Source organism: Styela clava, chromosome 9 (assembly GCF_964204865.1).
Source record: "Styela clava chromosome 9, kaStyClav1.hap1.2, whole genome shotgun sequence".
In the NCBI taxonomy this organism is placed as follows: Eukaryota; Metazoa; Chordata; class Ascidiacea; order Stolidobranchia; family Styelidae; genus Styela; species Styela clava.
Window position 1 is genome coordinate 21,214,557 of NC_135258.1, and position 14,379 is coordinate 21,228,935.

At 33.2% G+C, this 14,379-nt stretch overlaps 2 protein-coding genes across 2 annotated transcripts in view; one reads left to right on the top strand and one right to left on the bottom strand.

Moving 5' to 3' along the window:
• Positions 1 to 14,379, bottom strand: part of LOC120339493 (nuclear pore complex protein Nup107-like) — a 72,305-nt gene that overhangs the window by 26,035 nt on the left and 31,891 nt on the right. The window lies entirely within an intron of this gene.
• On the top strand, positions 2,167 to 13,735 carry LOC120339494 (uncharacterized). The gene is made up of 17 exons (XM_039407631.2): positions 2,167 to 2,454; positions 4,128 to 4,240; positions 4,446 to 4,565; positions 4,735 to 4,847; positions 5,644 to 6,332; positions 7,149 to 7,402; positions 7,696 to 7,912; positions 8,074 to 8,314; positions 8,784 to 8,941; positions 9,029 to 9,110; positions 9,196 to 9,349; positions 9,930 to 10,086; positions 10,177 to 10,333; positions 11,209 to 11,376; positions 11,539 to 11,730; positions 12,746 to 12,976; positions 13,227 to 13,735. The coding sequence occupies exons 1-17, from the start codon at positions 2,345 to 2,347 to the stop codon at positions 13,383 to 13,385; spliced, it is 3,315 nt and encodes a 1,104-aa protein (XP_039263565.2). The 5' UTR covers positions 2,167 to 2,344; the 3' UTR covers positions 13,386 to 13,735.

The following is a 14,379-nucleotide window of genomic DNA, read 5'->3' on the forward strand; positions in this document are numbered from 1 at the left end:
GACGTACAACAAGTATACGCTTATGATTTTGGTGCTCATGAGGGTAAAGTATATGATATGTGATTAGAAATTTCTTATTTTAACATATCAAACTAGTTCAAATATCAAGTCCATGCTTCCGAGAACGAATAACTGGCTAACTAATCCCATACCTGACATGAACTGGTAACCGGACGAGAGGCCGTGGTTCGCCATATTGATAAAGCGTCTTATCGCTTTTCCTCTCCCCCAGGATAAATATGTAAATCCTATCCTTTGCCGGAAAATCATTTTGCAATTAAATCCGCTATAACATATCTCATCGTTGTTTATAGTATATTTCACGAAAAACTAAAATTTACCTTATATTTATCATGCGGATAAATTATATAGCGTTATATGACAATATTTAAAGCACATAAACAAATCTTAATTTTGTCAACCAATAGTATACACACCCTGCAGCGCATGGCTGAAACAATGAAAGGTATATAACATGTGAGCATGTGAGTCCCGAACCTAAATAACATTCGATTTAATAGTGCCCAAGCAATGCCAAAAACATTACAAAATGCTAACTTCTCTGACTTTTAAATATCAATATAAGTATACACGTTTTGTCACAGTATGATAAAATATTCGTATATTAAATCATATTCATACACGTTTTGCTACCACAACGGATACCATTTCGTGGATGGTTAAGACCAAAATGTCTTGAATACCCAAGAATTGAATACATTTTTTCCATGTCCACTATGAGGCCAACTTCACATATTGTAAACTTCAGCGCAGACGAAACAGAAGTAATTGAGAAATATGAAGTTTTTAACTATGCAAAATTTTAACACCTAAATAAATTTCTTGTTGAATATTAAGACTTGGCTAATAAGCTGACAACTTCATGGTTTGGAATCCTCTCCCATTCAAGTTTCAAAATGCAAGTAGTCAGACAATTGGTAATTCATATCACACATCCCATGTTTTCGTTCTGTATATTAGTCATGTCAGTACCACTACTTGTGGAAACAACAAACTTCGCGATGACTATGTGATATGTAAGATGCTAAGTAATTCCTATGACAGATGCTAAGTACGGTCGGTAATTCCTATGAGAAATCTAAGGAAAATGAATATTGTAGGGTGAGATAATATAGAGTAGAACTTTTTTTTTTACAAATAAACCATGCAAACTATAGAGAGAAATCACGCACATTTTGCAATAGTAGTGTGAGATGCGTGTTAACACTTCAGTAGTTTTAAAGTTGTACTTAATTAAGAAACTCATTGAAACAGAAGGCAGATAAGAGACCCAGCTTCACAGTGAACAGATTTGATTACAACATGCAGTTTGGAAATTCATCATACAAAAAATAGGGATTGTACTGAGACCTATTATTCAGTCTGGCCAAGGTTTAGCAGATGGATGTGCGTAGATTATTACTTCCTGGAATTGTTACAACACGTGAAAGACGCTTACGCATATGTAGTGATCGCGAAATACGAGATGAATAGTTTCAGAAGATACTTTCTATGATTTAATAAATCTTCACTAAATACATAATTTAATGTTGAAGGGAATAATTAGCTCAAGTCGAATTTCAGTTTAGTATTTAGTATATTTTGTGAAATGTATATAAAATTTTGCCACACTTATATTCGCAATCAGCATTTAGTGGACTTAGAGCAGGAGTTACTTTCTTAAGTAGGCCAAAAAAATAGACTAGGTTATTTGGCCAGAGGATTTAAATCTCAATATAACACTATGAATAAAAAACAGTTTACTTATAAATAAATAGCGTCAATAACATTCGTCTGCTGCTCGTTTCACTGATGTAGGGCAATAATTGATGTACGGGACAAGAGGGAAAAAACTCTTGAAGCATTCACAGCTACACGAAAAAGGTTTTTGGGAGTAGATCTCTGAAAAAACGTCATTTGTAGGCTTAACACAAGTAGAGACGCTATTCTGGGCAGAGACGCTAGAGTTTTTACAATCACATAAATAATTTGGATGGATGACTTTGAGGTATATGAGGCTCGTTTTGCAAAATATATTCGGTTGTGAATAATATGTGGGCAGTTCAGTTACAGTATTTATTTTAGCCAATGATTTCTTATTCCCATCAATATTTGCAACGAAAATTTATATCCATAAAAACTATGGACATAATTTTAGCAGGCACGAGTGGGCCAGTTTGAACACAGCGGTGAGCCGGATCCGGCCCAGGGCCATAATTCACCGATCCCTGAGCCAGAGAGACTGACTGATTTGAATTATTTCTAAGCAGTCATCATTAGCACCACCCATGCTCATGGGGTATTATTTATTGTACATAATGCAATCATAATTTGGATATAGAAAATGAAGATATGCTGGGAAAACATCATGAGCTTTATGGTGACATGGACTACACTTACGAATTCTTTTGAACTACTGGTCTACAATGAATGTCCTTTGATCAAACGTTGCGGGTAACTTTTGTAACATACGAATTATACTACCAATGCTGATTGTATTAGTTATTGTTCATCTTTCTCACACCTTGCCACTGGAGAACCATGATATTTTCAGCAATTTACAATATCAGAAGGAATAAAAATTGATTAAAGGGCTTAGTTCTATGGCTAACTATCGGGACTTGTCCAGTCTTGTTATAAGGCAAGATTGGATATAAGATAACAGCACAAAGTTTGGGGTACACATGCTTGGAATTTGAGAATTAGGCAGAGAGAAGTTCGGAAACCATCACTTCACAATAGCGAGGAGTCCAGTAATACACTCACACAGGGGCGCAGACAGCCGGGGGGTTGTATGGGTCGTAACCCCCCCGTTTGAGAAAAATATTTTGAGCTGAATTTTTTTCTACAAAAGAGCAACAGCGACGTTTTACTGTCGCGCATCGTGGTTTTGCGGTCAAAACAATATTATTCTGTGTGTTATCTATGTAGCGCAGTTAGCACCGCCAGAATTTTATCGTCCTTACGATATGTTATCTTTTTTAGTTGGCGCTGATAATGATAAATGAGAATGTGTAATTGTTGATTGCAATTCGGTGAGGCGTATTTTCCTTTCTCTCCATGAAACGAGGTCAACCGCCGATGTGAGCGCTCAAAAGGAGATTTGTGTTTAATTTGTGTTGTGAATGCACTCCTTAATAGTTGTCTTTAACATTTTCGCCGAACTCACAATTTTGTCCGAAATATAAAAACCAAACTACGATATCCGCCGTTGAGTGAAAATTAATATTTGCTAGTGGTTAAAAAAAAGTTGTTTAATATAGTGTAACAACATTAATTGAAGTGTCGGCCGCCGAAACGATCGCGATGACAAAAAATTTACTGCAGCCTTTGATTATGACAAAATTATGAAATAAAAAACGCCACAAACGGAGTTTTCAGTATAGTAAAATCCGAAAAAAATATGTATTGTCACGGCGATCGTTTCGGCGGCCGACATCCCAATTAATGTTGTTTAAAATGACAATACTCATTATTCGATGTTCGTTTCGAATTCGAATACCTCGATTACGATTTTGCCCGCCACTAATCACGGCGCATGTAAATAATCATTGGATGGCAATAAAAAATCAACTTCATTGACAATAAATTCCAAGTAATAGTTTCACATTTCACGAATTTGCTCGGCGCTACATGCGAGGGTGTTTTTGTAAGTATAAACCGTTATGACGCTAGTTATAAGTTCTCTCCAAAATTAGTTTTCGCGATTTTTAATGTTTTATTTTTAAATGCGGGTACCCACTGACTACAGATAAATGGTCGATGTTTGAAATAGGACTTGCAAAATATTCACCAAACACCACCAGGCAAAGAGAGGCGGTCTACAGGTAACTGTGGAATTTCGCTGTGAAGGACGCATACTTTTCAGTTTATTAAACGCCTTACGTCGTCGTGAATTGCACTTTTGGTGCACTGTTTTAATTTCACCGTAACCCCGTTAGAAAATTCTGGCTGCGCCCCTGCACTCACACATAGTCATCTTCTACAAGATTAGACCCAACATAGTATGCTAATGAGTGGTACAAATGCTTAAACCAATCCAATTGCCAAAATCATTGGTATTATCCCAACTGTAACTTACATAACATGAAACAGTGTTTGAATATTCAAATGTAATATATTAACAGCTGTACAGAGGATTCAAAAATTGAGGGAGGAATTGTAATATCATGTAAGAACATCACCACCAATGATCTACAAAAATTGCCACTGGAAAACATGACCAGAATAACTATAATAGGTATACTGTCAAGTGTCAAGTCTATAATATAAATTATTTTTCTGATAATAGAGTTATTTAACTGTCGGTACTTATTTTATATTAACATGTTAAATCGAGGAAAGGTATAATATGTTATTATTTTCAGTGATACTCAAGTTGTCACAATAAGATAATATAAAAATAGCTGAAATACTAGAAATCTGTGATTTTTTTTCTCATTCAGACTCCACTTTCCAAGACCCCGCGGACATTGGAATATTACGAAAAAGCACATTAAATACAATGAAGAATATTACAGTGTTTGCCACCGAGATTAGTCATTTTTCTTGGGAATATATGCCAGGTTAGAATTATGGAGGAAGAAAACATTACAAAAAGGAAAAATCTATTTCTGATAATATCTAAAGACTTGGTATTGTAATATAAAATTCTAGTTGCTTGAAGTCAAATAAGTAATGACAGCTCTAATATATTTTTCTATCACTCTAGTTTACATTCATCATTAATTTCAGACAACATTATGAAGATAACTCTTGGTAAAACAAAAACAAAAAATATATTTTCAAGCAAAGAACTGAAACCAGATGGAACTTTCATATATGAATGTGGGATGCAGCATATAAAGGTGAGTGATTATCTGGATTTACACAAAAAAATATCTACAATATAAACTAGAGCTGCGTGCAGCTTTAACAGGCTTCCCGCGTAAAAAAAAATTTGCATTTTATTGCTAGCTGAGAACTTCTGCACATTTGAGGTGAATTTCAAGTTTGTAGGACCAATTTGAAAAAATAATAATAATAAATAAATAATAATAATAATAAAACACAGGAATACAATAGGTTCCCTGCTGACAAGCAGCGGGAAGCCTAATAAACTATTGTTTCTAAAAGCTGTTAAATAAATCAAAAGCTTCAAATTAAAGAGTCAATAACATTATAGCAGAAATCAAAATTCTGGTTTGCCGAAACAATGAAGAACTAGCCTGAAGAAATACCATGGTTGAACAGTAAGCAAAAAACTATCAAATTTAGGGACGAAATATAATGACCCCTGGGACTCATATAAAATATGAAAAAAAAATTAAGATTTCCAGTGCCTTCTTCCATTTCAGTGAATGAATTTGTACATTGGTAGCATAGAAAAGCATATTTCCACAACAACCCCAACAATTTAAGAAGATGAGCATAGTACAATCTGTACCCCAATATTCCCCATCTATCTTCCAATCATTAAACAACTGAAAAGCTCACACTCCATATTGATCCTTGGCTAACCGAAATTGAAATCGAATAAATTGATCATCCTAATTTGGCAAATTAGGATGATCAATTTATTTGATTTCAATTTCAACTTCCTACGCTTTTATCGTGGGCCACTTTTTATGTTTCAGAATAAGATATTTTGTTGATAATTTTCAGAATATTACTGCCCTGTATCTGCTGAGACAGGAAGAAATGAGAACAATTCCTCCATGCCTACCCCCAACACTGGCAAGATTGTCATTCAAAAGCGCAGATTTGTCAAGTCTTGGCGAAGACAGGGATGACGATGGCAGAACCACAATTATATGGCCTGAATCTTTGAAGATATTGCAATTTTCAGATAATAACATTACAACTCTTGCAGATAGAGTATTTGCTAATTCCCCGCAAAGTTTAACTCGGATCATATTTCGAAATCAGCCTATAATGAATGGAGCTTTTTTACTTAAACTGCCAGCTTCCACACTTTTAAATCTAAGACTCCAAAGTGCACCAATTGCATCAATTTTTGGGAGGCATTTTGAAAAATTTCGAAAAGAAAACATACTACAACATCTTGCGATAACGTACTGCAATCTGGTAGCAATACCTATGGGCATACCAACATCAGTTTCAAGTCTTCATTTAGAAGACAATAAGATCAAAGTAATAGATCCAATGGCAGTGAAGGACTTGACAAATCTCAAGTATATTGGATTAAAGAGAAACTTGCTGAAATTTATATCCGTTGGACTTCCAAAAAGTTTAGAAGATATCCAGCTTCCACACAACCAAATTCTCTCTTGTCACACTGAAGCATTTATTGAACTTAAAAACTTAACTACTCTCAACCTATCCAACAACAGGTGTATTTTTTATATTTGATCACAATTAGTTCAGATTGAAGTTAAAGTATACCTTATCAAACCTATAAAAGTGTAATGAAAAACAAAAGAAATGAAAACTAAATTGAAAGTTTTGTAAATTTGTCATAATGCATCAATTATTCAAACATTTAAAAAAAATAATAGATCTGATACTTGAAGGTTGAAATCCAACTACTCTGCTCAATCTGTTGAAACTTATTTCCTGAATTCATGAATTTCTAATTCAATTCTCAATTTTTTTTTCAATTTGTATTACTTGAAAATTCAACTGCTATCGATTCAAAATCATGTTTTAAAATCATTCCATGGGTTTACCATAACCAAACGCTTTTTCCCCGACCTTTAGACTTCAGAAAAATTCTTCCTATACTTTACCATTGCAAAATTTTTGATGCTTATTTTAAGAGAAGTTTCGCGAATTGGCGCTATAAAATGGTTTATATGTTTTGAACCAGCATTTTTGATTGCTGTAATTAAACTAAAACTCAAAGGAAAATAAAATTATCATTGAGTTATTTGATTCATAATTTACAAAACACAACTACAATCTAACAAATAGCATGCAAAAATGTTTACAACCATGCCTAAATATCTGTCTGAGTGACAAATGTGTCTGAGCGGCTGCTAAAACGTCTATTGTTATTACGTCAGTTTTTGCATCTTGTTGATTAGCCAATGTTACGGAAGTAAACAAGAAAGTCTATGCTCTGGGAAGCATTTATTACTAATATTAATCTGAATACCAATTTCAATCTCAAATTACCCCATATTAATGAGAACTATTACACAATTCAGGTTGATGAACATTCCCACAGGTATTTCGCATGGTATTTTACATTTCGATGTGCAAGGAAATCAAATATCAGAGATTGGACCACATTCGAACTATGAATTCTGTGCCAACTGCAAAGTGTTTAACATTTTTGATAACCCATGGGCTTGTAATTCAAATATGATAAAATTTTTAGTCTGGATAAGTAAACCCAATATCAGTAAAACAATATCATCTGACATAAATAAATATGTGGAATGTGAAACTGGAATGCCAGGTATTATTTTCTACTATTATTACTCATTTTAAAGCCAATTGTATGGCGAAAATTGACTTACAATTTGCATATCAATAGGAAAAATATAATCATATAAGCTTGTTTTAGAAAATTTCACCATAGCATTTTTTGCGCTCAAGGATATTAATATCATTGAGATATGTGGTGATTAGTATAAATACTTAATATGGCTTTCAAACTTTTTTACAAAAAAGCTACAATAATTGTGTTTGAAATAAACATTGAGATTGTGCAAAATGTTCTTATTTGTATTACCATAAATACTATTGCAGGTCTGAATGATATGATTTTGGAGAAAATTATGAGCACTTTGATAATATTTCAAAAGCTTGGTTGCTTCTATAATGTGGCAGTTCTGAATTGTACATCAAGCAAAATGGAGACAATCCCAAGAATCGAAAATAATTTGAAGAAGGCTATAATTGTCAATAATGCATTGCCTATGAATGGAACTGATTATGTATTTTATGGACAAAAATCCTTAACAAGGTAAGTTCTGATAATTTGACTGAAATACATTTGGATAATAATAAACTTATCATATTTGGAAGAAGGATATAAAATTTGGCACACTATTAAATTTCAACATGTACTGGAGACGTATGCTAAATTAATAATTAATTTAAAACTGTTAACAACTTCGCTTTTAGAGTTCAACTTGAAAATATTGGATTATTTTGGATACCGAGAGGTTTACCAGAAAGTATATTATACCTGAGCTTGGCAAACAACAAAATATCAAGTCTTTCTGAAAAAGATGGAGAAGCTTTGAAGAATCTAACAAATGTTCGAGAAATAAACCTGAAGAACAATAAACTATTTACAATGCCAATGAATCACATACTATCGTTATCCTACTTAGAGATGGTAGACCTGTTTGGAAATCCATTGGTATGTCATTTCACTTATTCTTACAAACACATTCAAGAACATTCTTCATCATTTACCATCGCTATCTAATTAAAAAATATAACAATAATACAACAGCTCCAGAATGAATGTTTATTTCAAGTTTCAATCGCTGTTTCAACAAAACTGTGTTACTCATATTGCAAAGTGAAATTTGTTAAAGAGTTGGATATGATTATGTTGGCACTGCAGGGTGATTCAAACCCTCCGTGTACCACTATAGCCAATGCTGAACTGGGAAGTCAGTTGTCCAGATGATTGTTAAAAGTAGAGACATGAAAAAAATTCATAAAAAATTATGTCAGCAGTTGAACCGAACCTCGAAATAAAAAGTTCCCTAACCCCACTCGTCTTGGCTTTGAGTTTTTTTCTCAGAAGCTCACTCATATCTGCTTACATCTGAACAAACAATCTTCCCGTATACAATTGAGTCACTATAATTTTGTTACAGATATGCAACTGTGAATTATGGCCCTTCATTGTTTGGCTATATGAGAAGGAACACCAGGAAAGATTAGAGAACAATGGAGAAATAAATCAACATGGTACATGTCATGCACCCATGGATAAGATTGGAACTGATATCACATTTTTAAAAAATTATTTCTGGTACATTTCCAAACTATTGATAACATTAAAATATGTTGATAATTGCCTAACATTATTCTGAATCAGTTATACATATATTCTTCATAGGTATGAAAAACCATGTATTCAGCATACCTGTGAATGGGACAGAAAATATCCAGACTTGGATTGTTCATACGGCAAAGCAATGGTACTTCCTTGTATTTATACTTCAATTTGCCCCATTAATATAAATTTGATATAACATTGGTTATAAACTCAAATATATTTTTTAGGAAATCTCCAAAAACTACACAGATATAATGGGTCAATTGCCGGCTATAGCACGAAGCGGATATTGGAAGAAAATTAAATTGAGTGGGCTGGGATTGCAAAATACAAAAATAAGATTGAATCATTTGTATGGTTTGATAAACATCAACTTGTCAAGTAACCCATTAGCTTATATTATTCCACTATTTTTTCACACTAAAATTTATCAATTATCGAAATTGGACACAATTTCAGTGTCTTTCAAGGAAAGGATATTAAATCTCAAGTCGAATAATATAATGAATTTTTGCCCGAATTCTTTTTTCTAAAAATTCGTCTTATACCTTATTATTGTGAGAGTTATGTTTCATATATTTAGATTTTCGTTGAACACATTTATTTTTAGTTTTTCTTTCAGGGTGCTGACTGATTGAGTGTCATCTCAAATGATTCCCAACAGCGTAATTGCGTAATTAAACAGTACTGCAAGCAAATATTAGCATTTTGGAAAACTATGTTCATGTGTCACTAGAAAACTAAACTTGACTGAAGAAATAGGAGTTTGTTTCATTTGACTTAACCAGTTTTCATTTCAATATCAAATGCCTCCAGAAAGTGACAAAGTTACATGCCACTCATATTTTGTCAGGAGTTTTTAGCTGAATGAATTGCATCTTACTTTGAAGGCTTGCCTCGGAAGGATTGTGACTTTAATCAATTCAACATAAAAAATAATAAGCACTGCTAACTTTTTCAGATAATTCATTGAACAGTTTTCCTCTTGTTGGATTACCTGGTACTGTGCAAAATCTGACTTTAAAGAACAATAACATAAGCTCACTGCCAAGTATTGAAGGCATAAAGCGGCATCTGCCAGATTTGAAATATCTTGATCTGCAGAAGAACAAATTAACGTATGTATTGGAAAATAAAAACTTAAAACAATGTATAATACTATATTTTCACATTAAAGTTTTATAATCCGGAATGTCTTGTTTACACAGATCATTGAATGAACACGATGTCCAATTGTTCCCGCTGCTAACGAAATTTCTGTTACATCAAAATCCACTGGTTTGTGACTGCAAACTAAGACCGTTTGTGGCATGGATTGCAGCAAACCATGACAATCCCAGTGTTATGAGAAGTCATGAATTAGAGGTAATTGGGAGCACACGGACAATAAATAACTTTTGTTCTGAAAATCTTTATGGGGAAATTTTCAATAATAAGGCATCAGATAGAATGGATGCAAAAGGTTCAGCATATTCGCAGTGACACAAATACCGTATTTTCCAAGTAATAGGTCTATAAGTAGAGGTCAATTTGTAAAACTAAATATCAGGGTTTTTCTATATTATCGTCGAACAAGTCAGGGCAGAAAAAATTGGTTACTTTGTTTTTCCGTTTGTCAGAGCACCAATATGCGCTTATAATTTAATATGGCTATTTTGTAAGTAAAATCATGTTTATTTCATCTCTTGTAAAATCATTTCCATGGAATTCACTATTCTGCCTAACAAAGCCATATTCAGCATTAAAAGGGTAGCTTGGAGCGTTGCAATATTCTTTTAAAAAGAATGAAGTCAAAACACAGTATAAAGTCAAATACCAGTAGCTATTGGAAGACCGTTTAGCATCGAATACATTTTAAAATATATCCTACTCAGAGATAATTAAGCTAGAGAAGGCTAATGCAAAAAAAAAAGCTAACCACAGAAAAAAACACAGGCCCAAGTCAACCAATAAAATGACCCCTGAAAATCAGGTCCAAATATTGAGTCCAGAAAATCGTCTTACGGTAAAAAAATATGGTATGTGATACTTTGCTGATTTAAAACGAATTGCAAAATGTTGTCTGCTATTATTTTATCTTGCAGTATCCAAATTGTTCACTTGGTTTTCAAATGGTTTTCACTTTGTTTCCAGTAGATTCTCTCAAAAAACTTGTTCCTATGGCTTGCAACATACTACTGAGAACTAATCAAATTGAAACCCCAAATCATACCTAAAACCTATATTATTTATTTTGGCAGAGACTGACATGCTATGCTCCATGGAACTTAGCAGGTGACTTAATCATGAATCTTACAGAAGCGAAATATTGTCCAGATGTCAACGTTGGTGTGATAAGTGGTGGATTGGTTGCTGGAGTGTTGTTTCTCATTGTCCTAGCAATTGCATGCAATATATACATGCACAGAGTAAGCTGAATTATTCTTATAATGTATAAATGATGATAAATCTAGAGCTATTTTTTATGTTTTCTGAAAAAAAAAGCAGATAACTGACAGTTATTCAAAATGTTAATAAACAATGGGAAATTTAAAAAATGTGGATTATATCAATAACAACTATTTTTCGAGAAATGCAAGATTCGAGAAAAAGAAGCCATATTGCAAGGTTTTCGAGAATTATTACAGCAGGAAGCTGGATTTGATGACACCGATCCTGAAACTGGGGTGAACATGATTGAACCTACAAGATTTAAGTATGATGCATTCGTATCTTATGCACCACATGAAGAAGACACAGAATTTGCAATGTGGCTTCTGGATGTGAGTAATAGTTCACAAATACAGTAATGAAAAGTATGAATACAATACATCCATTTCAAAAGATTTATTGGCTATGTACAAAGATTGCTTTAGTCAAGTGTATATAGTAGAAGTAGTATATAATAGAAATTATTAATTTATCTTGAGAGCATTATGTCTCACTTCTCACTTGCAATGTATAATATTTAACACCGCCACAAAAAACCCAATTTTATGTTTTTTGGTTGTTTCTGTATACAATTGTTTATTTCATATCAATAACAGTCAGAATTTTGCTAGTTTCAAATTTATTTCATCAAGTTTGCTTGAAGTGAGGTCCCTGCGGAGTGCATAGGCTTGCTATATTTAGCTATATACATATATATTAACTGGTGACCGTACATTCGAACCCACGAACATTTGAACCCATGTGTATATCCGCGGGTTCAATCTATATGCGGGTGCTAAAACCCATGGGTTAGGGTTAGGATGGGTTCAAATATCCGTAAAACAGAAAAAATTTTCATAGGTGCACTAATATGCAGGTGCAATTGTCGTGAGTTCAAATGTACGTGGGTTCAAATGTACATGGGTTCAAATGTAATGGAACCATATTAGCTATATTATACATATCTAATGTTTTTTGTTTTATATTTGGCAAAAGGGGTGCATGCAGCACATTTGTGTTTTAGGCCAATAGGTCTTGTGCATGCATCCCGTCTTAAATAATAATATTTGTCAATTTATTTATTTATCACTATTACGAAACGAATAAACATACATACATTTTTTTGTGTATGCCGCCTTTCATAAAATCACAAAAAGTCATATGTTTAAAACAAAGCTTGGTACTGATAACCAATTATTATTCGGATGAAAGCTCACATCTGAATTAATTGTTTATTCTTGAATTATATTTATAATTACTTTGACTACAACCAACAAGAATATACTATTTTACTCCACAAAAAATTCAATATACTCACACAAAACTTTACAGAGAAAACTCATAAAATTCAAAATAAAATTATTTCAGGAGTTGGAGATTGAACAGAACTATAAGCTATGTGTACATGAGAGGGATTTTGTCCCAGGAACTGGTATAGCAGATAACATTGTGGAATGTATCGGTGCATCAAAGCGCATTATTCTAATTTTATCAAACCATTTTGTAACAAGTCCATGGTGTCAATATGAAGTTCAAATCGCACTTACAGAGCTCCATCAAAAGAGGAAAAGCAAACTTCTTGTACCTATTTTGCTGGAGGTACGTATGATTGTAAACCCAATAAGAATTTGATAATATTCTTAACATTGCAAATCCTCAAAAGCTATTCAGTGAAGCTTAATATTCAAGAAAAATCCATTACATTCCAGTAAAAACCTGATTCTCGATTACTGTTGGAATACAGAACTGAGATAAAACTTAGTTAAAAATACTATTTTTAATGATTCTAAAAACAAGTATCTACAGAAAGTTATCTTATTTACTCTTTGCTGCATAATTTCACTTTCAGGAACTGGATGGAAAAGTAGAAGGAAGTGTAAAAACGTTTTTATCATTGATAAAAGGTATAAGAATACCACATAACCAGAGTCATTCTCAGTGGACTGTGTTCTGGAATGAAATTAAAGAAGCAATGCCAGAAGAACCAATTCAAGATAGCATTGTATGAGAGAGAAATTGGCAGCAACTCATAAAATGAGAGCATGCTAATGGGTTCTGCAGAAGCACACTTAGAGACTGAAGAAATCCCATAAAAACTTGGAATAAAAATGGAAAACAATGGAATTCGATATCTTGTGTGTCTAACTCAATGGTTCTCAAAAAGTGGGGTGCGCCTCATATGCGTAAAGAATTTTTTGAGTGGTGTAAACCAAATAAAAAATAAAAATATTTGTTAGATTTGATCTTGCCAGCCTTATTTTGGACATTTACATTTCAAAACTTTCCATATATTTTATTATTTACTTTCCATCCCTGCATTTTCAACATGTTTTTTGAATAAAACATACTTTCCCTTTACTATTCGTTATTTGTAGCTTATTTTTAGCTACCGTAGGTATTTTTGAGGTGGGGCGCAGCTTAAAAATTTTAAGAACAACTGGTCTAACTCATAATTCACAAAATGATTTCAATGCATGTTGTGCATTATATATAAAAATACTGTTTATTCGAAAGAAAGGAAGGTTTCTTCTATACATCAGTGTATTGAAACATCTTCAAAATTTTATTATTTTTTGGTCATTCTCTGGCACATTAGTCACTGTCTTGAAAAAGCTCAGCCTTAAAAAAATACCTGCACAAGAGGCCACCCGCTGTACCCCCAAGCTAATTTGATAAAAAAAAACTGAGTAGGGGGAGAACGAACAGGCGGAACAGGAACAATTTTACACAGTTGGAGTCTGCCTTCATCTACGCAAGCATTAGAATCAAATTCTAGAAGCTGAGCAAGATTCAAAGGTTGCTGCAATATAGATTTGAAGGGGAAAATTTAAAGTTGAACCAAAACTCATTGGTACATTTGGCCAATGGAAAATAGGGTTATCCAAAAAGCCATCAAAAATATAGGTTCAAGGATTGAACTGTGTGGAAATAGGAAAGTTTGACAACACTGGTCATCAGTAATATACTCTGAAATAAGATATGACATAAAATGTGAAATAAGA